This window comes from Metarhizium brunneum, chromosome 3, assembly GCF_013426205.1.
Source record: "Metarhizium brunneum chromosome 3, complete sequence".
Lineage (NCBI taxonomy): Eukaryota > Fungi > Ascomycota > Sordariomycetes > Hypocreales > Clavicipitaceae > Metarhizium > Metarhizium brunneum.
The window spans coordinates 1,904,128-1,926,674 of NC_089424.1; the positions used below are offsets into that span (position 1 = coordinate 1,904,128).

The 22,547-nt window shown below is 53.1% G+C and overlaps 9 protein-coding genes across 9 annotated transcripts; 5 read left to right on the forward strand and 4 right to left on the reverse strand.

Moving 5' to 3' along the window:
* Nucleotides 1-2,828: 2,828 nt before the first annotated feature.
* YJX4 (CRAL-TRIO domain-containing protein) lies at nucleotides 2,829-4,475 on the forward strand (the record flags this gene model as incomplete). The annotated part of the gene is made up of 3 exons (XM_014688931.1): nucleotides 2,829-3,635; nucleotides 3,701-3,842; nucleotides 3,901-4,475. 3 exons carry the CDS (start codon nucleotides 2,829-2,831, stop codon nucleotides 4,473-4,475), a joined length of 1,524 nt encoding a protein of 507 aa, XP_014544417.1.
* Nucleotides 4,476-6,066: 1,591 nt separating this feature from the next.
* G6M90_00g058420 (uncharacterized protein) lies at nucleotides 6,067-6,987 on the forward strand (the record flags this gene model as incomplete). The annotated part of the gene is made up of 2 exons (XM_014688932.1): nucleotides 6,067-6,379; nucleotides 6,470-6,987. The coding sequence occupies 2 exons, from the start codon at nucleotides 6,067-6,069 to the stop codon at nucleotides 6,985-6,987; spliced, it is 831 nt and encodes a 276-aa protein (XP_014544418.1).
* Nucleotides 6,988-8,023: 1,036 nt separating this feature from the next.
* On the reverse strand, nucleotides 8,024-8,764 carry G6M90_00g058430 (uncharacterized protein; the record flags this gene model as incomplete). The annotated part of the gene is made up of 1 exon (XM_014688933.1): nucleotides 8,024-8,764. The coding sequence occupies one exon, from the start codon at nucleotides 8,762-8,764 to the stop codon at nucleotides 8,024-8,026; it is 741 nt and encodes a 246-aa protein (XP_014544419.1).
* Nucleotides 8,765-9,764: 1,000 nt separating this feature from the next.
* G6M90_00g058440 (uncharacterized protein) lies at nucleotides 9,765-10,910 on the forward strand (the record flags this gene model as incomplete). Its single annotated transcript, XM_014688934.1, has 1 exon — nucleotides 9,765-10,910. The coding sequence occupies one exon, from the start codon at nucleotides 9,765-9,767 to the stop codon at nucleotides 10,908-10,910; it is 1,146 nt and encodes a 381-aa protein (XP_014544420.1).
* A 1,884-nt stretch (nucleotides 10,911-12,794) lies between these two features.
* On the forward strand, nucleotides 12,795-15,226 carry CTF1-B_2 (Cutinase transcription factor 1 beta; the record flags this gene model as incomplete). The annotated part of the gene is made up of 6 exons (XM_066130666.1): nucleotides 12,795-12,982; nucleotides 13,068-13,321; nucleotides 13,420-13,727; nucleotides 13,787-14,469; nucleotides 14,554-14,736; nucleotides 14,809-15,226. 6 exons carry the CDS (start codon nucleotides 12,795-12,797, stop codon nucleotides 15,224-15,226), a joined length of 2,034 nt encoding a protein of 677 aa, XP_065986917.1.
* Nucleotides 15,227-15,894: 668 nt separating this feature from the next.
* Nucleotides 15,895-16,509, reverse strand: G6M90_00g058460 (uncharacterized protein; the record flags this gene model as incomplete). The annotated part of the gene is made up of 1 exon (XM_014688936.1): nucleotides 15,895-16,509. The coding sequence occupies one exon, from the start codon at nucleotides 16,507-16,509 to the stop codon at nucleotides 15,895-15,897; it is 615 nt and encodes a 204-aa protein (XP_014544422.1).
* Nucleotides 16,510-17,786: 1,277 nt separating this feature from the next.
* G6M90_00g058470 (uncharacterized protein) lies at nucleotides 17,787-18,743 on the reverse strand (the record flags this gene model as incomplete). The annotated part of the gene is made up of 1 exon (XM_014688937.1): nucleotides 17,787-18,743. One exon carries the CDS (start codon nucleotides 18,741-18,743, stop codon nucleotides 17,787-17,789), a length of 957 nt encoding a protein of 318 aa, XP_014544423.1.
* Nucleotides 18,744-20,262: 1,519 nt separating this feature from the next.
* Nucleotides 20,263-20,764, forward strand: G6M90_00g058480 (uncharacterized protein; the record flags this gene model as incomplete). The annotated part of the gene is made up of 2 exons (XM_014688938.1): nucleotides 20,263-20,341; nucleotides 20,445-20,764. 2 exons carry the CDS (start codon nucleotides 20,263-20,265, stop codon nucleotides 20,762-20,764), a joined length of 399 nt encoding a protein of 132 aa, XP_014544424.1.
* Nucleotides 20,765-21,222: 458 nt separating this feature from the next.
* G6M90_00g058490 (uncharacterized protein) lies at nucleotides 21,223-22,455 on the reverse strand (the record flags this gene model as incomplete). The annotated part of the gene is made up of 2 exons (XM_014688939.1): nucleotides 21,223-21,950; nucleotides 22,026-22,455. The coding sequence occupies 2 exons, from the start codon at nucleotides 22,453-22,455 to the stop codon at nucleotides 21,223-21,225; spliced, it is 1,158 nt and encodes a 385-aa protein (XP_014544425.1).
* Nucleotides 22,456-22,547: the final 92 nt, after the last annotated feature.

Consider the following 22,547-nt stretch of genomic DNA (forward strand, 5'->3'; position numbering starts at 1 on the left):
GACCCAATTCCGAGGCATGGTTGCGGCAGGCGATGGCAATCTGGTTGGCTCCAAGCCTCATGAAGCTCCATTTGCGACGGGGATATTGCTCTTGTCAGAAATCAACCACGGTACGGAGTACTGCCTCGATGGAACTTTGGGTCCAGAGTACTACTCCGACCAAACGAGAATTTCTCTCTCGTCACGGCTGCGCCCTCTCTGATGACCTCCTTCGTTTCCGTCCATGACAGATCTGTCGCACCATGTTGCATCGTCATGATGTGCAGTTTCTTCTAGCAGGCGCCCCGTGTTTCTTTCTTCTTTTCTAAAGTTTCATTATCGCCAACTGTACCGTATCTGTCCTTTTTGTCAACCGCATACAGAGCACCTCATGACGCCGACGATTGCCATTCGATTCTATCCTCGCTCGTTATCCAGGAATAAGACCCACCATGGGCATCCGCTCGTGTTTGACGGCTTCACGCAAACTACTCCTTTTTCTCGCATCATCTGCCTTGATTACAGCGCTCCTTTACATCGCTTTTCGTGCTCAGGGCATTTTCTACCCGCATGCTGGCGTGACGACGACCCAGGACCAAGTAGCATTCGCGTATAATAACACACGACCCGAAACCCGAACCCGATATATACCTCGCATAATACACCAGATCTTCCTGAACCGGCGTGATGCTGCGAATGAAACAATACCCGCCACTTGGGATGCAGCGCGGCAGTCGTGCATTTCACTGCACAAAGACTGGGAGTACAAGGTGATTCGACAAAGCTTGAATTGGTGCGCTCCTCATCGGAGAATATCTCAAAGGGTCTGACTGTCATGAATTAGTTGTGGACTGAAAAGCCGTCACGAGACTTCGTAAAGAAAGAATATCCATGGTTTTTGAGGGCGTATGACGGCTACACCTTTCCGGAGAAGCGAGCCGATGCGTTGAGATACTTCCTGATGCGATATTACGGTGGAATTTATATCGATCTTGACATTGTGGGCATATCTGACACCATGGCGACATGCTATCGAGTTTCCTGAGTTGTGGCGACTAATTCGATCAATTAATAGGCATGCCAGGCCAATTTGGAGCCGCTTCTTTATTACCCAGCATGGCTTACGGACAGGGGCCATGGCTCTTTGAGCAATAGCGTTCTGGGGTCGCTGCCGAATCATCCATTTTGGAAATATGTAACTGAATCGCTACTCCGATACTCGCGGAACTACCCCCTCTCATTCCTGGCGGCAAGTTTTGCGCCGGGGAAGTGGTTTCTAATAGATGCGTGGCAGCGATACCACGCCGGACTGTCCGAGGAAGAAGACCGGCTCACTCGTGTCACGATGGACTCGCGGCCAGGATCAGCACCATGGATCTTCTTCACATATGCAGAGGGAGGTTCGCAGTCTAATAAGAACCACGAGTTGTTTGTACCGAGAGTATCACATTTGTTGACTTTGATGTACTGCACGGCTGCCATCTTCGCCGCCGCCGTTGTTTTTATTGCCGTCGGTCCCGGTAATTGGTGGTTATCGAAAACATACTGGACGAGACGGAGGTGTCGACACCGGCATTTTGATAAAAATATTTGTGAGTAATGATAATAATAACAAGAATGATGATCATGGTACAACTGTGAAAAGTCGCATTATGTGCAGGCCTACGCGGGCAGCAGCTTACTGGCGTTTTTGAGTCGATTTGGTGGGATGCACAGGCTGCGCCGACTTCGGCGCCTACATGAGCTGCTGAAGGATTGCAAGTAGTCCGTGCAGGGAGCGTCTTCTACCTGATTGCGACTATGTTGGTATTCAATTCCAAAAACCCCAGGGTCTTCACAGCAGAGATGTTCAAGCCTTTGGCCGCAGAAAAGGTTTGTTGTTTTTTGTGAGGCAAGAACGATGGACCAAATCGATACGATGGGACCTGTAGCGAAGTAAATCTGTCACCCTGATCATCCTACCTCTGGCCCATCGCGTTCAGACATGATAAGCTTTGCTCTATCACCCGCGACGTTTACCGTTTTTTGAAGTTGAAAAACTGCAGATAATCTTCATAATCTTGATCCATTGGAAAGGAACGAGCAACATCTCCCCAGACAATACATTACAAGATAAGCAGCTCCCGAGAACAAGGCATTCGCGACTCTCCGTAACATGACGTGATCGCTCTGCCTCAGACCTCATGGATCCGATGTGTGTCGACGGTTCGCGTGGCGAGCCAGGGTTTGAACTTCACATGTGTAGCTGAGAGGCATTAGTGTGTTAACACGATTCCGGACTTGGCATCGTCCTCTTGGGGATGCGGCAACTGACCTACTTTTTGCTCGGCTCGAACCGGGATCATGTCGATAGATGGTGGGCAAGAACAGACCCAAGTTTGTTCATCGCCAAGTTCAAAAGTTGCGATTGGTGTTCTTAAGCAGGGGGGCAGGGATAGATCAGCACAGACCAGTTGACCTTTGAAGAAAACCCCAACCCCGCGCTGGAGGCTTGCATTGTCCCCGCACGTATTGATGCCAGTCGCTGCCAGTTGTCGCTACCAAATCAGGCAGTTACGGCTTCGAGTCTTAAGCTCGTCGTTCCTTCCCCGCATCCGCCAGACTGCGCTAATGCACGCCATCTTGCGACTATCCCACAATCCAGCCATCAACTCCCACAAACTGGGACGAACTTGTGCGAAAATCGACCTCGGTAGCGAGTTGTGGAGTTAGGCCGGACTCTTCTGACTCTTCTTCACATGTACATGCATATTGGTCTATATACTGAGGCCCTGCCCTGACCCTGCCGCAATGCGTTCTGTCCGCTCTCGAACAAGCCTCAACACTCACCAGCCTCTTATCGACCAAACATGTCCAAGATTCAGAAGAGACAGACGATTCGCCAAAGCGTGTCGTACCCGGCAGGGACGGCATTCGCGTACAAGGTTCCCGAGGGTTACTTTGGTAATTTGACCGAGGAGCAAGAAGCAAAGGTGCGAGCAATGTGGGCAATTGGATTCAAATTTATCGAGATTTGCGAGGCAGACGACGACGCCAGTAAGGAAAAGACCCTCGAGGAGAAGTATGTCCCGCCGGCGAAGCAGTCCAGGCGGCTGCCACGCGGCGCAAGTGAGACTCATGAAAAGTACCCGACGCTAGTCAATGAAATATTGTCTTTATTGCCCACTACAGAAAAGAACTTGGACCGGTTGGCACAGCAAGCTGTTGAGTCTTTGGACAATTGGACCCCCGAGATGTACCGGTTAATTATTCTACGGGTGGTCAAGCATGAGCACCCAGACGCGCTTGCTCTTCGATTCCTCCGTGCATGCAACTGGGATATCATCAAAGCTACGACTATGATGGGGAAAACCATTTATTGGAGGACAATTGAGGCTGGAGTGGACGAGGACATCCTCAGGCACGGAGAAGGTGGCGCAGCGGAAGATGAGAAGAACAACCGGGGAATCACAAGAGCGCTAGGCGCAGACTTTATGAAGCAAGCTCGATGGGGCAAAAGCTTCATTCACGGGGTTGATAGAGCTGGACGGCCGATAACTCACATCAGAGTTCGACTGCACAGATCATCCGACCAATCTGTTCAGAGCCTCGAGAGATACACCCTATACCTTCTCGAGCTGGCCCGCTTGTCACTTAGGCATCCGATCGAGGCAGGCGTATGTGAATGAAAGCCCCAATATCATGCAGGAAGAACGCAGCGACTGACGTATAATCATTGCAGACCATTTTGTTGGACCTGTCCGGCTTCAAATTTGCCAACTTTGATCTTAAACCACTGTTGTTTATCTTCAAGCAAGTTGAGACGAACTACCCGGGTTCGCTGGGACTTGTTCTGGTTCATAACGCCCCAGTTGGCCTTAAAAGTATGCACTTCTTCTTACAGACTCGATGCGCCATAACTAACAAATGTGATTTACGCAGCAATCTGGAGACTCGCTCGCGTCTGGCTCAACAAAGAACTCACTAGCAAGGTCAAATTTACGTATGGCAAGAAGGGCCTAAGGAGATGGATAGCACCCGATCAACTAATAAGAGAACTCGGAGGCGAAGAAGATTGGGAGTACACATACGTGGAGCCAGAACCGGATGAAAACGCCGTGATGAATGACACTGAGACACGAGACCGGCTTCTGGGAGAAAGAATGGTGCTGGCGCTGAAGTTTGAGGAATTGACAAAGGAGTGGGTTATGAACGCTCAACTGAGCGAGAAGGCGAGGGAGATTTGCGACAGGCGAAACCAGTGTGTGGCAGACTTGGCTGCCAACTACTGGGAACTAGATCCTTACGTACGAGCCAGATCACTCTATGACCGACTGGGCTACTTTCGTGGTGCTGATGGTGTGGAGTGGTACCCCGGCAAGGCAGACGAGGAGTCGTTGCAGGAGATGATGGAGAAGATCAGGTCGATCGACAGTTGTGGCGCGAGTCATCACGAAGCTGTCAGTATTTCCGATGATGAATCGCGCTACGACAGTGATTTAGAAGAGATGCGCTGAATGTGTATTTGTGCAGGTGGATATGAGCTGTGTTATGATTGTTACGCATTGTTATGACTTATGTTGGAACAAGATGTAATGCTTTGACCTTGAACTTGATGAGCACACCGAGTTTAAATATTATTGTACATAGCTTCTGTCATTACAAATAAAATTACTACAAGCTTTTGTCAGATATTCATTAGCTCCGCCGCAGACTTTTGCTCCAGACTACGCTGTTCGTCGCGGAAAGCCGTCGCCATGCTTTGTTCACGTTTCACAACCTTGGCTTTAACAATGGACATCTAGCCACCAAATTTTCTCAAAGATTCGGTCCCAATTTAAACATGCAATATAATTTTACCCAGCTTTCTGCTTTTCTTTCCATCTTGCCTCTGTCTCCATGTCCGGCTATTCCCACAGTATCTTTCTTCCCCACCACGTCAACGCATAGGGGATGCGCTAAGTTGTCTTACACGCTTTCACGATGAATTTATACGAGTTAGTATCGTATCGCGATGGTATAAGCTCTGATTTCGCGACGGAATGAATTCGTGACCTATCCGAATAGTGAAGGAAGGTCGTTTCCCAGAACGCAAGATGTCTGTACTCCAGGACAAGAAGCCAAAGGGATCACGATCGGTGTCTCTTTCTTCAAGAGTCTAAAACTACAACTATCATGAACATCTTGAATCCTTATGTACTAAACGCGCTTTTTATATCTCCCACAAAAGCATTATCAATGCAGACGTCATGGGGATAAGCTTTCTCGCGCCTGTTTGGGATTGGGGTTCAGGTCCTAAGGCAAGCCCAGTGCAGGCAAGGCGAAATAAACACTAAATACACTCTACTGCTGGGAAATACCATACCTCATTGCTGTCCCAAACTACCTCTTTTAGTTGTAGCTCTGTAATTGCTGATTGGAAGACTGAAGTGGGCGCCGAATATTGGGCACTCTGCGTCTCAATCGGGTGAGATAATACCAGAACATCAATCCCATCTTAAAATTCAGATGAGAGGCTATAATACAATGAATATTCATCGGCGCGTGGGAAGATTCTTTCATCTAAAAGGGACGTTTGCATTGAATGTGAATGAAGCCAGACGCTTCAATGGTATATAAAACACCCTTGGATACAAAAAGATGGCCGCTTCTTTGCTGCGCATCGTTTGTCACAACTGGCTCCTGATTTCATGAAGAACAATTAGAAAAAAGAAAATTTTAAACAAATAAGTTGCTTTCTCTGTGATTTCTTTAACAAATTGTCCCGAGCACATCCGACGACAAACGAACAAAGAGAGGTGTCACGTTTCGGCACTCTTCCTTTGAGGCGGCAGATATACAAGAACTGCCTCCCCCTTAGCGACAATTTGATTCCTTTGATTTAAAACTTGGATTCAAAAGTATCTCCAAAAACCAAACTCCTGCAGTACGTGTGCGCGCCTCATCATTCTTGGCGTCTCGCAGATCTTTCTCAACTTGGCTACGGTTAAACATCTTTTTTCTTCCTTGGTAAAGAAGAAGATACCTCACTGTTAATTTCTCTTACGTTCCAGTGGCCGATTTGTCCTTGTGGCCAAGTACTATTTGCTCACAAGTTTTAGTGCCGCAATGGCAGTACCAGCGACAAAAACTCCAGGGGGAAAATGGATCTCCGGGGAGATCAAGGAGGCCCTGTTGCTAGCACCGACTGATCAGCATGGTAAAATAAAACTCAAGTTGAAAGTACACTGGGAATCGGATGGGATCCAATTCCAAGAATCCATACCACCCCGTAGAATCGATGAGACGACTACTTATACCGGCAAAACATCAAAGAAACCAAATAGATCTTGCCAAGATTACGTAGCCAAAGCTTGGCCCGAGACTGGAGCTGATGTGCCGGAGGCCTTGATGGAGTTTTTGGACTACCGGCACTCTTTCGGTAAGCAGGGAGAGCTAGCCACCATTACTTCCAATGGATGGACCCAATGGATACCATGACAAGGACTTACTGACTTGTATACTATGACAGGCTTCGACAACTTGAGCTACAAGATCGACTTGAATTGGGTCGAGCGGTATGCTCAGTATACTGCGGAAATTCTCGGGCCGCTTGAGCAGGTTGGGGACATTATTCAACAGCTAGCATGGATTACAGCCACATTTCGCAACTCAAACTTTTCGACGCAAGGCACTTGCAAGGTCGGGCTTAGCTGGACCAAGGAACGGGGTGAGGTACATGTTGAAATAAAGCCTCTGCCTCTTGGCCCATCCCCGGAGCCAGATTCTGAGAATTTGATCTACGCAGCAAACTCGCGCCAATACGTGTTTGAATACAATTCGGAGGATGAGTTGTTTCTTCAGCCCATGAAGGAAGACGAAGACGATTCGGAGGCTGAGTTGTTTCTTCAGCCCGAGAAGGAGGACGAAGACTATTCGGAGATTGTTTTGTCTCTTCATCCCAAGAAGGAAGACGAAGAAAATAAAGAGCAATCAAGGTCCGCACTGAGGCGTTGGGCCAGAAAGCTTTTCGGAGGCTGTTGGTCATGATGGCTCTTTTGTCTAGGGCTCAAACTAGGGTTTAAATTGTGGGTTCGCAATACAAGGGTTTGCAGAGAGTCTGATCCGGTATAATTAGAAGGGTCAAATTTGCGGGATTGCCAGGGGCTTCAAGGAAGACGTGTATAATTATCATCAACATGACCAAATTGGTCGCTTTTCGCCCTCAAGTGCACATGGCTAGTTGAAAGCTTCCAATTTCTCTTTGCAAGTTCGTCTTCATAATAAAGCCGCTGAATCCGACATGATTTGAGACTTCTGATGCCCCACTCGAAAAGACTTTGGCCTTTGTAACGTCGAGCAAGGTATTAATGTCATTGCACAGATTCACAGGACGAGGCAGCAACCCGGGCCCCACTCTTTCTACCCAACACCCGGCCCGGGCCGCTGGTGGATCCGAGCCAATATTCTTCCCCCCTGCGGCCATGACTATTGATTCACATTGCTTCACAGCCTGGGCACTTGTTTTCCCACCTCAATCCAGAGGCCTTCCGCCTCGGCAAACAAGCCGCCTTCCCCATCCTCCACCGTCCCTCTGAGCCACAGCTTTCTTCCACCCGACCTCCTTTCCAGCCGGGGGTACGCAGCGGCATCACGGAGGAGCCGCAAGCACCAGGCAGGTGCCGAGGCAGAACCAAAAGTAGTGCGGGCATTTTCGGATAGCGGCTCTGTGGGGATTGCTGGCCTCTCCAAGACCACCATGTTGAGAACAGGTGGCTGTTGAATCTTGGGGTTTCTGCTAATCTGACAATGTAAGGACATGACCATGGAGGGTTTTCTTTGCCGCTGCATAATCGCGCTTAGTCAATACGCATTACTGAGTCCTGGATTGCAAACAGCACAAACATGGAAAGCAGGCGTGAAAATGCTGAGCCCTCAGAAAATGGATTCACTCATTGCAACACATGGAAATTATGACGATCAATTGTTCTGTCTACATCCGAAACTAAGCCAACAGATGTATATCGCTCCCCCATACTTGAAACGGCGTGCCCAGGCAAATTCATAATAGCCCAGTCATCCCTACTTAGTCGACGACATTCTTGTACCGATAAGGCTTCGCAGTAACAGAACCGACACCCCAGCCAACGGAGCGAACCCATTTAACACAGCCATCGGTCCCCTTGCACTCGAGCGTGTTGTACTTCTTGTGGCTGGAGTCGGTCCACGAGTGGAAGAGAACGACGTGGCCGGCAGCACCTCCAGTGCCAGCAGCAAGTGTTCCCACCATGTCACCCGCCTTGATATCACTGTAGGAAATTGGGTTTGCAATTTGGCCTAGCGTCACAGTGCTGTATCCAGGAGAGGCGGCATGCAGAGCCATGGATACGAAACCAGAGCAGTCGGTGCGGTAGTTTCTACCCTGCGGATCGGGATACTGCTTATTCATAGAGTAGGGGATGTGCTTGGATACCCAATATTGGCCACGGTCCATAATCTCCTTGCGGGTGATCTTGCCGCCTACCGAGGAATCTCCGCCGCCGCCGCCGCCGCATTGACCGGTGACCATGCCGTTGGAGCCAGTCTTGACATAGTAGTCGGAGACGTAGCACCCGTCTTGGGTTTTATCCCAGAGGTTATTGCCCGAGACAGTCTCTCCGGCAACCTGGCAGCTGATCTTGATGTCATTGCCCTTGCTATATGTCTTGATGACCTTGTCGTGGGTGGAAGGGCCAGAGCGGCAGTTGACAGTGGTGCCCGTGATTGGATATGCGCTGACCATGGGAAGGGCCGCGGAAAGGGTGACGGCCAGGAGTTTGAGCTGCATGATGGCGTTGAGATTGGCAGGGTATTTTTTTGGCGAGTTTTTTTTTGGTCGTTCTGCGTGATGTTCTAGTTGTAATGTATAAGATGAGGATATTTGTTAAAAGGATGCGCCTGTTGGACAGAACTCCAAGATGTCTTGGTTAGTATTTATACTCGTTTCCATGTAAACTAAAATTACCACAGAGTTGATTGCTTACTGTTTGAACATAACGTCGTTTCCTTCAGCTGTGATGCTGGTGGAGTTGAGCTGAAGATGAAGGCACGCAGTGGCAGGGATCTACGCCGTTATGGCAGGCATCCTACTCCAAAAATAGAAGCCATTTGGGAAGTGATCTCTGTCGAAACATGATGAATGGTTCGATATAAGCTTATTTTCGGCGCAATCATGAACGTTTGATGCTGCTGCAGAGAGCTGGCGATCACAATTTGTTGTCATCCTCCGCCGTTGGTGTTCCGATTATAGAAATGGGTCAATTCAATGCTGCGCTGCTCCTTCCTGATTCGAGGAGCATCGCTGGGACGCCTGCTGGCTGGACAGCTAAAGCAGCTAGCCTCACCCGGGACCGCAGCAGAGGACGTAGACCTTGCAATCTAGATACCAGGGCACAGCTTTCGTTTCCATTGACTGGCCGCAAAGAGTCCATTAGGAACATTGAAACAAGCCGCCGCTGGCATGATAACGAAGATGCCGTCTCGTGGTGCTGTGGATCTGGGCGTTGTGGACTGAGGACTCGTCTGGTGGTGGACGACTCGCTCGACGTCCAGTCGCACCCATGAAAGACGAGCCAACTCCTCCATTCAGCTTGATGCAATCCATTGACCGTACTCTTGGGAGACTTTCACTCCCTCTGGTTCCTTTGAGAGTCAAGGTGCCTTTGTCGCATTTCCCCGAATGTCAACGCCTTGCTGTCTTGGGCTAAACGCGGTTTAGCGTGTGTGTACCGCGCCCAGTTCGAATTTTTCTTCAACGCTCGGTTGGCATCTCACCACTTCTGTCAGAAATGTCCAACGCCTCGGTTGAGAATTCAATATCGGACCTCCTGACGCTGATTATCACCACGTCACCGACCCTCTCGGCCCCATCTACCGAGCTTCTCTCTGCCGTCCTCTCGTCGTTCCGCGCTCATTGCGCTCCGTTGTTGAACTGCAGCGTCATTGTCGTGTTCGACGCATGCGAACAAATTACCGCTCATCCCCGGCTCAAGAAAGGCTATGTCACACAAAAGAGCGCCCAAGACTACGAGGCATACAAAAAGAACGTCAAACATCTCTTCCTAGAGGAGTACTTGCAGAGCACCCCCGAGCGGACAGAGCTGACAGAATGTTGCGGCGAAGCTGAGTACGGCTCACCATCCAGCACGCCGGTTCTTTTCACCACTTCCTCCACAGCGGATGGCCGCATTACCTTCATTGAGGCCACGGGTCAGCGCCTGGGGTTCGGTTTGGCAGTTCGTACGGCACTCCGAGCAGTGGCAACCCCCTACGTCTGGGTACACCAGCATGACTGGGCTCTCATCTATCATGTCCCGGTCACACATCTCCTTGGCATCATGGCGGCCTCTGAGTTGGACGACGACGACAGGAGACCCATAAAATACGTCTGTCTGCCCTCTGGCCGCAGGACCTCCTACGCCACGTCGGACCAAGTCATGCCGTTTCCAGAGCTACGGAAGCTCGCCATTGCCCTTAGTGGTGATTATATATCGCCAGGCAGTTCCTCAACCGCCGTCCCGCTGACACCCATGTTCTTTTGGCACGACAAGCCGCATATCGCTTCGACGGCGCATTATCTTGGGCGTGTTTTCCCCAGCAGGTTGGCCATGATGCGCGGGGCATTCATCGAGGACACGATCGGGCAGAGGGCCAGGAGCCAGATGAAGGAAGGGCAGTGGGCCAAATGGGCAACCTGGCTTTACAACCCCCAAGATGGCAAGCAAGTGTGCTTGAGACATCTCCATGGCAGGACGTGGAGAGGTGAGGAGGAGGAAACGCGGATGAAGGAGGTACATCGTGAGCGAAACTTGGCTGCATTGCGCCAGTTGGCAGATGCAACGAACGGCAATAACAATGCCAACACCAACTCTCGGTTCCTAGAAGACGACTCAGAGACAGAAATCAGCCTGGACTTCTTTCGAGAAGAGACGTGAGCCTTCTTCAGACTTTGCGTCGCTCTTGCACGTGCTTCAACAACCTCGGTGTCCAGTGGTCGCAACGCCAGCGCCTTCCATCTCGATGCATTGAACTTTCATTTTCGCAAGGCGATCCAGCCCGACCATACGGGCAGGCGGGCAAGGTCGACATCTTGGGGGTCGGAGGCGGTGCATCCGAAAATATCCCGTTTGGGCACGTCCTGCATATTCTTTTTTTTTAGATGCAATGAGACCATCGTGATCATGCTGCCTTCGGGGCCGTGAAGTTCCCGAAACCTAGGTCATCTTGGCCTTTTCTCGTCGCATGTTTTTGGCGATAGTCGTGTGAAGCGAGCTCGAAATAGTATCTCGGGTACCGGCTGCCCCCGAGATGTTATATTTAGGTCGCGCGGGTATCGTTTGTTTCGGATGCCGCCTACCCCATGACTGGGAAACCTGGGTCGGCGTGAATTTACCCCGACGGCACACGTGGGTGACAGATGTGTTGATTTACACGCCGTTCCTGTGCAGAGACCTGAAACTTGGAGTCCATTTTTTCTTCTTTTTTTGCATCCTCGATCTAAGCGATTCGGTACAGAGCTATCTTTCTTTATATATCTATGTATGAAACGAAACTTTTAAGCCTATGCTGCCTCTGACAAATACGCCAACACAGCTAGCAACTTGCTCCAGGGTCCTCCAGCTAGCCAAGGGCCCCTGCAATGGGTGATTTTCTTGGGCGGTAGACCTTGATAGGCATGGTCGAGCGGCGCACGGATATGCAGCGAGCCTAGATACTGAGCTGATCTCTTTGCGGCTATAAGGACGTTGTGCTCCGGGAACAAGCACCTGCGACACTTTTGAGTAAGCGGATAGGCGAACTCGTTGGACCATCTTTCGGAATTCAATGTCGACCTCGTGATGTAGTTGGAGGAGCCTCCCTGTCGGGGTTTCACCGCGGCCCGATTCTGCGGATCGGACATTTTTTAGCCTTGTGAGATGGCTTCATAGTCTAAAAATATCGCAAGGCGTTTCTGTTCCGGTGCAAGCTCTTGTTCTAACTTGTATGTAGACGCCGCTGTGTGTCTGGCGTACAGAGCCTGGCATGGGCATAGGCATATCATTGATCGGCCAAACGGCCCATGCAGAATAGTCGGCAGCATCTGCCGAAATGCAAGGCACCAAACCAAAGCTCAACTGCATAGTGCTGTCTATCGAGTCCTAGCGTTGATTCTTGCCTCTATATGTACTCATTAGACAGATGACAATCGGTAGCATTTCCGGCGCCGTCCGGATATCCGGGCTGCTAAAGCCAACATTGAAGCAGCCACCAGCAGCAGCACGTCACTAAACAAGGTTGTGGCGTTTCTTTCTCCAGTCTGCCACGCCTTGGCCGCATTCGTTTATCGAATCGGTATTGCCAGACGTGGGTTCCGCTGCAACGGCAGATCGACTTGGACCGCTCACCCGCTCACCTTCGGTCGGCACAACTCTTGATCACTCATCCTTCCTAGCCGTAGTCGTAGCCCTACGGTGAGGCGGCATCCCTGATAAGCACCTGGCGCTTTCCAAACTGAAACTAACGCCCTGCATGATTTGCACGCTGCGGATCCGAGCGCAGCTTCGCAGGGCTGTGCTCGTTTCTCGCTTCGGTTACTAAATTAGAAGAAATCCCTGCATCCTGGCCACGACAGCGGGCCGGTGGCAGCTACTGCTACATTAAGAGGGAGGTTCGAGAATATGTACATGATCAATGCTCATTGGATCTGAAATTGTCGTTATTTATTTATTTATATAATTCTTTTCTTTTTTGTTCTTCTTCACAACCGCCCATCCCGCCCCCTCCCCCCCCTTTAGCTACTTTGCATGTTGAATAAACAAGAATACCAGGGAAAAGACAAAATGACAACACGCCAAGATCAATCCAGGTCCCCCTCCAGACCTCGTCGGTTCTATAAACGATCTACTGTAGCTTGCAAAGCCTGCCACGGCCGCAAGGTGCGATGCAACGTCGCCCTGTCGGGGATACCCTGCGCGAATTGCGCCGCAGACGGCGCCGTATGCGAGATTGCGCAGAGGAAAAGACGAATGTACCGTATTCCCTATCCTGCCCTCCGTTTAATTGTATACAATATACAATGCATTGGAAAACATCGCCGACGGCGGCTAAAACAGGCGTCGGTACGCTCCATTTAGAAACCCGGATCAGCTTCGCGCCACGCCCGACAGCCAGCAGGGCAACTCGACGTCGCCGGCACACAGCCATGATCACCCCGAAAATGAGGCAGACGACATTTCCGGCCGCCGATATCCCCCGGGTCTCCAGGCGAATGAGGCGGCATCCAGCGCCGCGGGCATGGTGTCGGGGTTTGCGCCTGGCCCTCCGCGAGACGACCAGATGAATGGAACTCGCAGCCCGTATTACCTAGGTACGACATGTTCTTTTATTCTCTTCTTCTGCTTCTTCTTGTCCCTTTTTCCTTTCCCAGTGTATGACAGACTCATAATTCTTGTTTCATTCTTCTAGGCGACGAAAGGGGACCGCTAGCCTTGGCCATCAACATTTGCCGCGACGATGGCCTCAAATCCTCCCGACATGCCTTCCTGCCCATTAACAACAGCACGCCACTGACCCCGCAGGACTGGCAGTATCTGGAGCAAAGAGGCTGCTTCAGCCTGCCGTCTCGCGAGCTGCAGGACGCGTTGCTCCGCGCCTACTTTCACTATGTGCATCCCTTTGCGCCCGTCATCGACGTGGCCGACTTTGTCTATCGCTACACGACCGGCCACGTGAGCGTCTTGCTGCTTTGGAGCATATTTGCCGCGGCAGGCAGCGTGAGTCGCGTCCACACCCGGGGGTCGAGAGCCGAGACGGAGCTGACCAGTGTCTGCAGTTCATCGACGAGCAGCTGCCGACTAACGAGCTCGGGGCGACGAGGATCGAGGTCAAGGCGGCGGCGTTTGAGCGGGCAAAGGCGCTCTACGACTTGGAGTACGAACGGGAAACGATAGCGCTCATCCAGTCGACGTACCTGATGAGCTACCGGCTCGGGTGCCTCAACGACGTCAAGGGGCCGTGGTACTGGATCGGCGTCGCCATCAACCTCGCCTACACGGCCGGGCTTCACCGTCTGCCGCCTCCCGACTCGCCCGACTCGCCCGCCGGCAACTCGCGGCTCTGGATCCAGCTCTTTTGGAGCGTCTACTGCCGCGACGTCTGGCTGTGCCTCGCCTACAGCCGGCCGGTGCGCATCCTCCTCAGCGAGGTGACGACGCCCATCCCGACCCGCGTCCAGCTCGCGTCGGCCCCCGTCGAGGTCCCCGACGACATCTACCACCGCTACCTGCCCTACGAGATCAACGAGCTGGCCCGCCTGTGGCTGTGCCTCGTCAGGATCAGCGCGACCCTGGGCAGCGTGCTGTCGTCCTTTTACACGGCTAAGTCGTCGGGCCCGACGCGCCAGCAGATCGACTACATGGAGCACGAGATCGAGGCGCACCTCGCGGACCTCCCGGCCGGGAGCCACAGGAGCGAGCTCGTCATGATCCACGTACACCAGATCCGGCTGTATCACGAGTACGCAACCATCCCTCCCTCCCCTCCCATCACGACGCCGTGTATCACTCCGTATATACATGTCTAACCGAGTCCCTGCCCCAGAGCAACAACAGCCATCCTGTACATCCCCCAGAACCATAGCCTGCCGTACGAAAGCCCAGCCAAGCACACCGACTCCCTCCAGTCTCTGTGCCTCCGGAAAATGCGCGCCTCGGCGCTCCGCATCACGCACCTGATCAACGTCATGATAGGCGAAGGCCTCACCACGCACGTCCACATGCTCACGTACAGTCCTTTCCCCCCCTCCCCAAAATACCCACCAGCAGCAGAAGCACAAGAGCTAACGCGCGCAAGCAGCGTCATTGCCATAATCCCCTCGATGCAGGTGCACCTCGTCGACCTCATGTCCTCGAGCCAGCCGACGCGGCAGGCGGGCGAGCACAACCTGCACCTGTGCATGGTGCTCCTCGAAAACCTGCGCACGACGCACGTCTCGGCCAAGGCGACGCACTGCCTGTTCAACGCGGCCATTGAGAAGATTAAGAATAAGCCCACGTCGTGTCCGTGCCCGCTGCTAATGGGCGGCGGGTCCGCATCGGCATCGGCGGCGGCGGCGGCGTCTTCGGGCCCCGCGTCGGCCTCGGGCTCGGATAACCGGAGCATCGTGACCGACGACGACAGCGAGAGCGTGTTCCCTGTTACCGTGCCAGGAATGTCGTATCTGGATATGCTGCCGATGATGTCGCCCGACGGGGAGTTTTCGCTGCATGATTAGGAACTTCTTTTCTTTTCTTTTTTTTTTTTGGGTTGTGCCTGCCAACGACTATTTTTATCTTGTGACCTGGGGGGCCGGAAATACAGCGCTTTTTATTACGTCTTTTTTCAGTGGAGCATACTGTTACATGTACTTTTATGACTACTACTATTTATTCCTCCGTAGCTACTCTGCACAATGTGCCAGCTGCCTATTTTTCTTTTTTAGACCCGTGTTTCTATTTAAATCGTGCATAAACGTCTCCCCCGGCCCCGCCCCGCACCTCCGGCCGCCGAACCATGTGTCCGAATCTGTCTCACGGGTACCCGCGGCCACCTACCGTAGGGACTAGTCAAGCGCCGCACGTGGAATTGTAACACACACTTCCGGGGTTGTGGCCGCGCATGGCCAGGATTCACCCTTGTATACATGCCGCTCGCCCAAGTACAAGTCTTGGTCGTCACGTTCTCGACAGATGCAGCCAGGTATACAATACGAGAAGCAAACAGAAATCGACTTTATTACGCCCTCGACAAGATTAAAATTTCCTACACAACACTCGAATCAAGATATTTGGCAAACAAACAAATGTGCCCCTATTAGCAGTCCCCCTCCTCCTGCTCGCCCGCTTACACAACAACCTCCACCACCACCCATCCGTTCTCGCCGAGCTCCCGTCCGCTCAGAAATTAGCAGTTGGTCGGCCGGTACGCCTTGAGCGACTTGTCGCCGCCGGGCACGGCGCCCTGCGCAGCAGCCATGTACTTGTCAATGGCGGGCAGCACGTGCGGGCAGCGGTCCTGGTTCATAGCCTTGACCAGCGTCTTGACCTCGTCGGGCTTCATGGTCGACCCCCGCTTGGACATGAGCGTCAGCCCGTCGACGATGAACTGGAACGTGTCCTGGTTGACCAGCACGTCGTTGGCGTCGGCGACGCCGGCGTCCCTCGCGGCCGCCGTGCCGTTGAGGAACATGCGGTCCAGGACGGCCTTGTGCAGCAGCTCGTCGTTTTCGGCGTCGAGCGCAATCTTGCCCTGCCGCTGGAGCTCCTGGGGGTCCATGGACTCGGCGTTGGACAGGAAGTTGGACACGGTGCCCGTGTCGTTGCGCCAGGCGCGCGCCGCCGTGTCGATCTGCTCGCTGGTCGGCGCCTGGCCGCTGCCGCTGCCGCCGCCGACTGCGCCCGTCAGGGGGGATAGGAAGCTGTCCACCATGTTGCCGAGGGCGCCGAAGATGGGAACGGCCACGGCCGCGTGTCCCTGGAGGACGATGACGAGGGGAGCGATGACGTTTTGGGGCCGCATTTTGGTCCTTGTTGTGCTGCGTGTAAATAGCAGGTAGGTGATAGAGGTGAAAGGTGAAAGAAAGAAAGTAAGTAAGTAAGAAACAAGCTCAACGACTAGGACTGTTGATTATAATGAAAGAATAATGCTGCTGCGGCTGCTGTTGGTGTTGTTGTTGCAAACGAGTGTGAGTAAGTATCAGATGAAGGCTGGTGTGGGCGTGAGATCACTGAGATGATGACCAGGTGCTGCTTCCCACGATGCCACAGGACACACAAGGCCAATTATATATACCTTTCCTCGTCGAGCTACACATGACTGTAGTGGTTTTTCCCTCCTCGGCGGTAAATAATGGGCCTGTCCGCACAGAAGCTCTCTGTGTAACTTTTTTGTTTCTAAGGCTTCGGTGATGCCCACCACGAGCGCAAACTCTACATTATAGTCTTTGTGGCCGGAAATGAGGCACGTTTTAGATGCTACCCACTTTTGACTCTCGAGCATCGTACAGACCGTTATATATGGGCCCATCGTGGTAGATTGCGAGAATCCGTCGTGGGCGCCACGCGCGGGTGACGGTTGCATCCCCACCGGCATTGTCAAAGCACATCGACACATGCCTCCCGCACGCGGCGACCTGTTTGTTTCAGGTCATCACCGCTACGGTGCTGTACTACGGCGCGCAGAAAGCTTATGTGCCGAGGGACTTTGTGGGCTGGGTGGCCAGATGCGATGGCCGGGAATAGGAGGTTATTGGTGCTCTGGACTGCAATGTCGAGATTCGACGTTGGCTGAAGCGGAACTTGTTATGAGGGACGGGGAGGGGGGGATCGAATGATTTCCTTTTGACCGCGGCTTTGATGTTTCGGACCCTTAAGCTATTGTGCTTTACGACAACGGATAAAGTTTTCAGATGATTATCGTACGGCCCATTGATCGCTGTTGGAAGTCAAAAGTGTGGCGTTTCGGCTTCAACCCATAAATAACAATGGATACATTTGGCGTGTTCATTTAACCTTGGCCGTGTTGCAGTGCGAGGGCGCTCTCCTTCCATCTTGTAATTGAATTTGTTGCTCTTTTTTGATAATTCAATCAAACCAGACTCTATCAATTATAGGCCGTATATCACGAGCCTGTAGTCTAAATCGTGATGGCTGGATTTTTTGACAGACCTCTTCTTAGACGATGAACCATTTGGTCCGCTGGCACGGTCACCTCTGACAGCAGTGAAATTGCTCTTAAGAGCTACAATGCAGCGAGGCATGGAGGCAGTGTTGCTTTTGAGCCAACAAAGTCTCAAGTCATGATGGAAGGGAGGCATGCTGTTCCTCACGGACTTCGGCATCTTGTCCGTCTGAATCCCCGCAGTAAGGCAGTTCCGGGAAGATGCGCCTCGCCTCCCTTCTCGCCTTCTTCAGGCGGCGCTTGGCCTTGACACCCAGCTTCGTCTTGTTGGGGTTCGCATCCAGCGGCGGCCTGTCAATCCACACGGGCAGCGCAACAGGGGCGTGGGCAATGGCGTCGAGGGTGCGGAACAGCTCTTGGCTGGCGGCAGCAGTCTCGGGCGCCATACGGCCGTCGCGCACGGCAATCATGAGCAGGGCCTTGAGGGCAAAGTGTGCGTCGTTGCCGGCGGCATGGAGGTTCGCGTAGGGAATGGCGAATTCGTCCAGCAGCTTCTCTATGCTGTAGCGGTAGTACAGCTGGAGCGGGTGCTGGGCAGCCTTGACCGTGTCCATGATGTAGGCGGCGCGGGCAGCGATTTCGGGGTCCAGGTTATTCAGGAACTTGATCTCCTCGCGCGTGCCGTGGGCGACGAGCACGTAGGCCCTGCCCGCGGTGAGGCGGGCGAATCTGGTGGTGAAGTCGGGCAGCGCGATGCGCTCCGTGTCCCCGAAGAGGAACGACCGGGCGGCCCACCTGCATGGCCGCGAGTCTGTGTTGATGAATTGGTGCGAGGAGATGGCGGCGGCGGGATGGCGTAGCTGCGTGGTGATGAGGTGGCGCGTGTCCAAGATGGAGACGCCAATGTGGAAGCTTTGACCTGGGGAAATGACTTCGTAGCCCCCGCCAGTGTCGACGTCTACGGCCACGAGGAGGACGTCTTTGATGTGGGTTCCGGGGAGGGAGTGGCTGATTGGGGGCAGGTTGTATGGCGGAGCAGGGAGGAGGGATTCGAGGCGGTATCCTAGGATTTGGCGGAGGGCAATGTTTTCCTCGCGTAGGATGCCCGCGTGCTGGCCCGGGACTGAGGGCATTGATGATGGCCTGGGTGAATGTGATGCACTGATGGTGGTTTGGCGGGTGGGTGGTGTTGGGGCCGACTAACCCCGATTTGGAAATACTATCTGCCAAGACGGAGAACGGAGTACCTGGACAAGAAATGCATGCACTTGCGTCGATGCGGCATCGAACAGGCTCTGGAAGCACTTGAGACTTGAGGGGTGCAGGTTGCACCGACAAAGAATCGCAGGTGACTGGGATTTAAACACGCAGCTCATCCTTGGAATTCTGGACGGACAGAGCCAGCGCCACTAGACAAAGTGCCTTGTGCAAGCTTCGACCGTCGGTACAAGAAGAGGAATAGCATTTGGCGGCACGAGTTCTGACAAACTATGGGCATGGACAGCTGCCTATTGTCATCAGCGACGGTGGAGGAGTAGGGCCAGGCACCTCGACATTTCGGCCAAGTGCGCCAGGGGACCTGAGAAGGGTTCGGTGTTCGGGGCATTTGACTAGGGGCGCGAGTTTCGTCCCAAAGTCCGAATGTCTCATTCAATGTTAGTAGTATCGACTTGTTGCCCCTCCTCCCATGTGATGAGCGCACGCACTTCAATGTTGGTTCAGCCCGCGGTGCCCCACTAACTGCCATGGAGTTTCAAAACATTGAACGCATCAATCCCTTTGAATACTTACTTAAGTATGCAAAGGTCTCATGGCTGTAGCGGACCAGGGTTCTGGGCAACAACAAATGCTGTTAGGGGGTAGAGGACAGGTAAATTTACTAAGAAATCTTATGATAATAAGTACCTAGGTACCACCATCTTTAAATACCTACTTAAGTAGGTATATAGAGAGGTATAAAGGATAATTAGCTGCTCTCGTTGGCCCAAGTATCATTAGGTACTAGACTTCAGGTAACATGGAAGAAGTGGGTCGAATAGAGCAGGAGGACCTCTGCACTTCAAAGCAAGTGTCTCTGTGTGTGATGATGCCGCCCAGCATGGCCATGGCTAAAAATAACACAAACAAAAAGTCCCCGAACTTGTCCGCTGCCTAGCACTATCCTTAGCCAGTCAAGTCGACATCGACCAGTCAACTTGTGGCCTACTGGCCGGCGGCGCCCACGCACGCTGGCGACAGCCGAAGTGTCACCATGTCCGAGGCTCTGGAGTCTGCGGCACATGGAAATATGAGTCTGGTACAAGAGCCAGAGCCGCTCAGACCGTGACACACATTCTCAAACATCAACAGCACTCTTCTTCCCAGATGCCTCGGCGATTAGTGGATCTGCCAAACATCCAATGTTGTAGTTGGCGATGCCAAAAAAAAAAGAGGGAGACATGGAAGAAGAAGAAAACCCAATAGTATACAAAGCAGCGCCGTATACTCCAGAGTCCGTATGTACAAGACCAGCTATAAAACAAGTCTGCCTCCTCGAGAAGAGAGTGCAAATAGTTTCCAAATCCTCACATCGCATTCCATTCAGCTCTCATCGCATCCAACTAAAAACTTTAATACTACCCTTTCCCCCCCCTTCTTCCCACCCTGTCAACAATGCGCTTCTTCACGCCGAGCATCGCCGCCGGGGCCGTGTTCCTGGCTAGCGCCGCCTGGGCACAGCCCGTCGAGCAGAGTAAGCCAAGAACCCCCACGCAGATAGTGCAAAGCTTATATCCGGCCGGACACATGCATCACCTGGATTGAATCTTGACTGGACCCAAGACTAATTTATGCAGCGGCGCGCGCCAGCATGCAGGAACGCGCTGCCGGCGGCGGCGGCGGCGGCCTGGCCACGATCCTCGCCGACCACGTCAAGTACGTCTCCAACCCCGCGAGCGCCAAGGACCCCATACCGCCAGAAGAGGACAATGCCGCCCGCGAGGCTCATCGCTCGGTTCACGCGGCGCTCTTTGACGCCATCGGCGGAGGAGGAGGCGCCGGCGGTCAAAAAGGTGCTGCTGGAGGTGCTGCTGGAGCTGGTGCTGCTGCTGGAGCGGGTGGTCGAGGCGGCGGCAAGGGCAAGGCTGCCGGAGATAAAGGCGCAAAGGAGCAATAACCGACATGCATATGTGCAGGGGATGCTGGCCCATCTTTTGTCTAGTCTACATTGTATGCCGGTAACGATTGCGTATCAACTTAATACAACATACATTCTATACGTCACGGCTGGCGAGAGGCGTTTTCGCAACATGATGACTGTTTTACCATCGCATTGCCCGCATTGCCCGCATTGCCAACACGCATGCCCATCTGGCGCGAATAAATGAATCATTACCTACGCGACATGGTACAACTATACTCATAAGCGTGAGGTGTATTATTATGGGCCCTTCGTCACTACATAAGGTATTAAATATCAAACTGCCAACTAATGACCCTATGCTTCCTTTCCAAATATGATTCTCCATGATACATTGCCAGCATACATTTCATTCGCGCCGTCTGCGGTCCTCGTCCTCCAGCGTCTTCATACTCTCCTTCACTTCATACTCGAGATACACGGGCCTGACCGACCTAAAAGTCGCCCCGTCTCTCACGCTCCTGCCGTCGAACCTCGTCCCGGAACGTGTTTCGTCCCCCGGTGCTGCCGGGCTCTTCAAAGGTTCCACGGACGGGGCTTCCAGTCAGGCTACCTAGAGCGTCGCTGTCGCGTCTAGCTCTCTCGGGAACAGTATCGCGGTAGTCAAACGGCGGGGGCGAGAGCGGCGCGGTATCCAGCTGGATGCCATTGTCCTTGCGACTGCGATTGAAGAGCTTCCGCGTCCTGCGGCCCGTGTATCCTTGCCGAGAGCGGCTCATGATATTGCCGAGCTCAATGCGACGCGTCTTGCGGTTCCAGAGGCACCCGCCGACGAGGATGAGGGCAATAACGCCCAAGGTCACGGGTAGAGCAATGGTGAGGGTTTTGCCCTTGGGGGCGTTGCTAGGCGCCGTAGGGTCCAGGGGCGGGTTAGAGACAACGACGGGCAGCGGGATGGACTTGTTGTTGTAGGCGATGCTGTTTTCCGTGTCGTGGCCCATGAGGGTAATGGTGATGTTGTTGGTGTGCTTCTGGCCCTTGAGGTATTTGCCGTCCACGGCGAGCGGGAAGTAGCCCCATTTCGCAGGCACGCTCTTGTCGATCGTCTCGAGGAGCACGTACTCGTTACTGGTGGTGTTGAGGTAGTCGAGGCGGACGCTGACAAAGTAGGTTGAGTTGAGGGTGGCTGCTGATTTGTTGTAGTAGTCCGGGTCCCAGGTGACTGGTTTGGACAAGCATCTCGTTAGCTGCACTGGTCTCGAGGGGTTGCCTTTTGGCCAAGGGGTTCAAGACGCACCGTAATATGTGTTTCCAGTGTAAATGCTGGAATTGTACGACGGGCGGCAGAATGGCGCATACGGCCCGTTCTTGTTGTAGCATCGCGAAAAGGAGCCCTGGTTCGTGCCGGCATTGGTCGCAGTCGGGTTAGGCGGCAAACCAGTGCTAGTGGAAAGGTGCCCGAAACTAGTCAGAGTGTACACCGAGGCTGTGAGGTCGTGAGGCGCCGGGTCAATGCCCGACGGCGTGCCGCTAATGGTGGTGAAGACGGGAGTAAACGTCTTGCTGGGGTTGCCGTTGTCGTCGACGGTGACCCAGGGAGCGGCAGGGAGGTTGTCGTTATTGTCGTAGTCGCGGCGCAGGACGGGAGGCTCGCTGGGGGTAGGGACGGCAACGGCAGCGGCGGCACGGATGGCGAGGCCAGCGCCGAGAATCACGGACGCGTGCATGGCGGTTTTAACTGTGGTGGTGATGCTTTTTTTTTTTGGTAGAGGGAGGGAGAATCTGCGGATGAGACGGGAGGCAAGCTGCGCGAAACGCG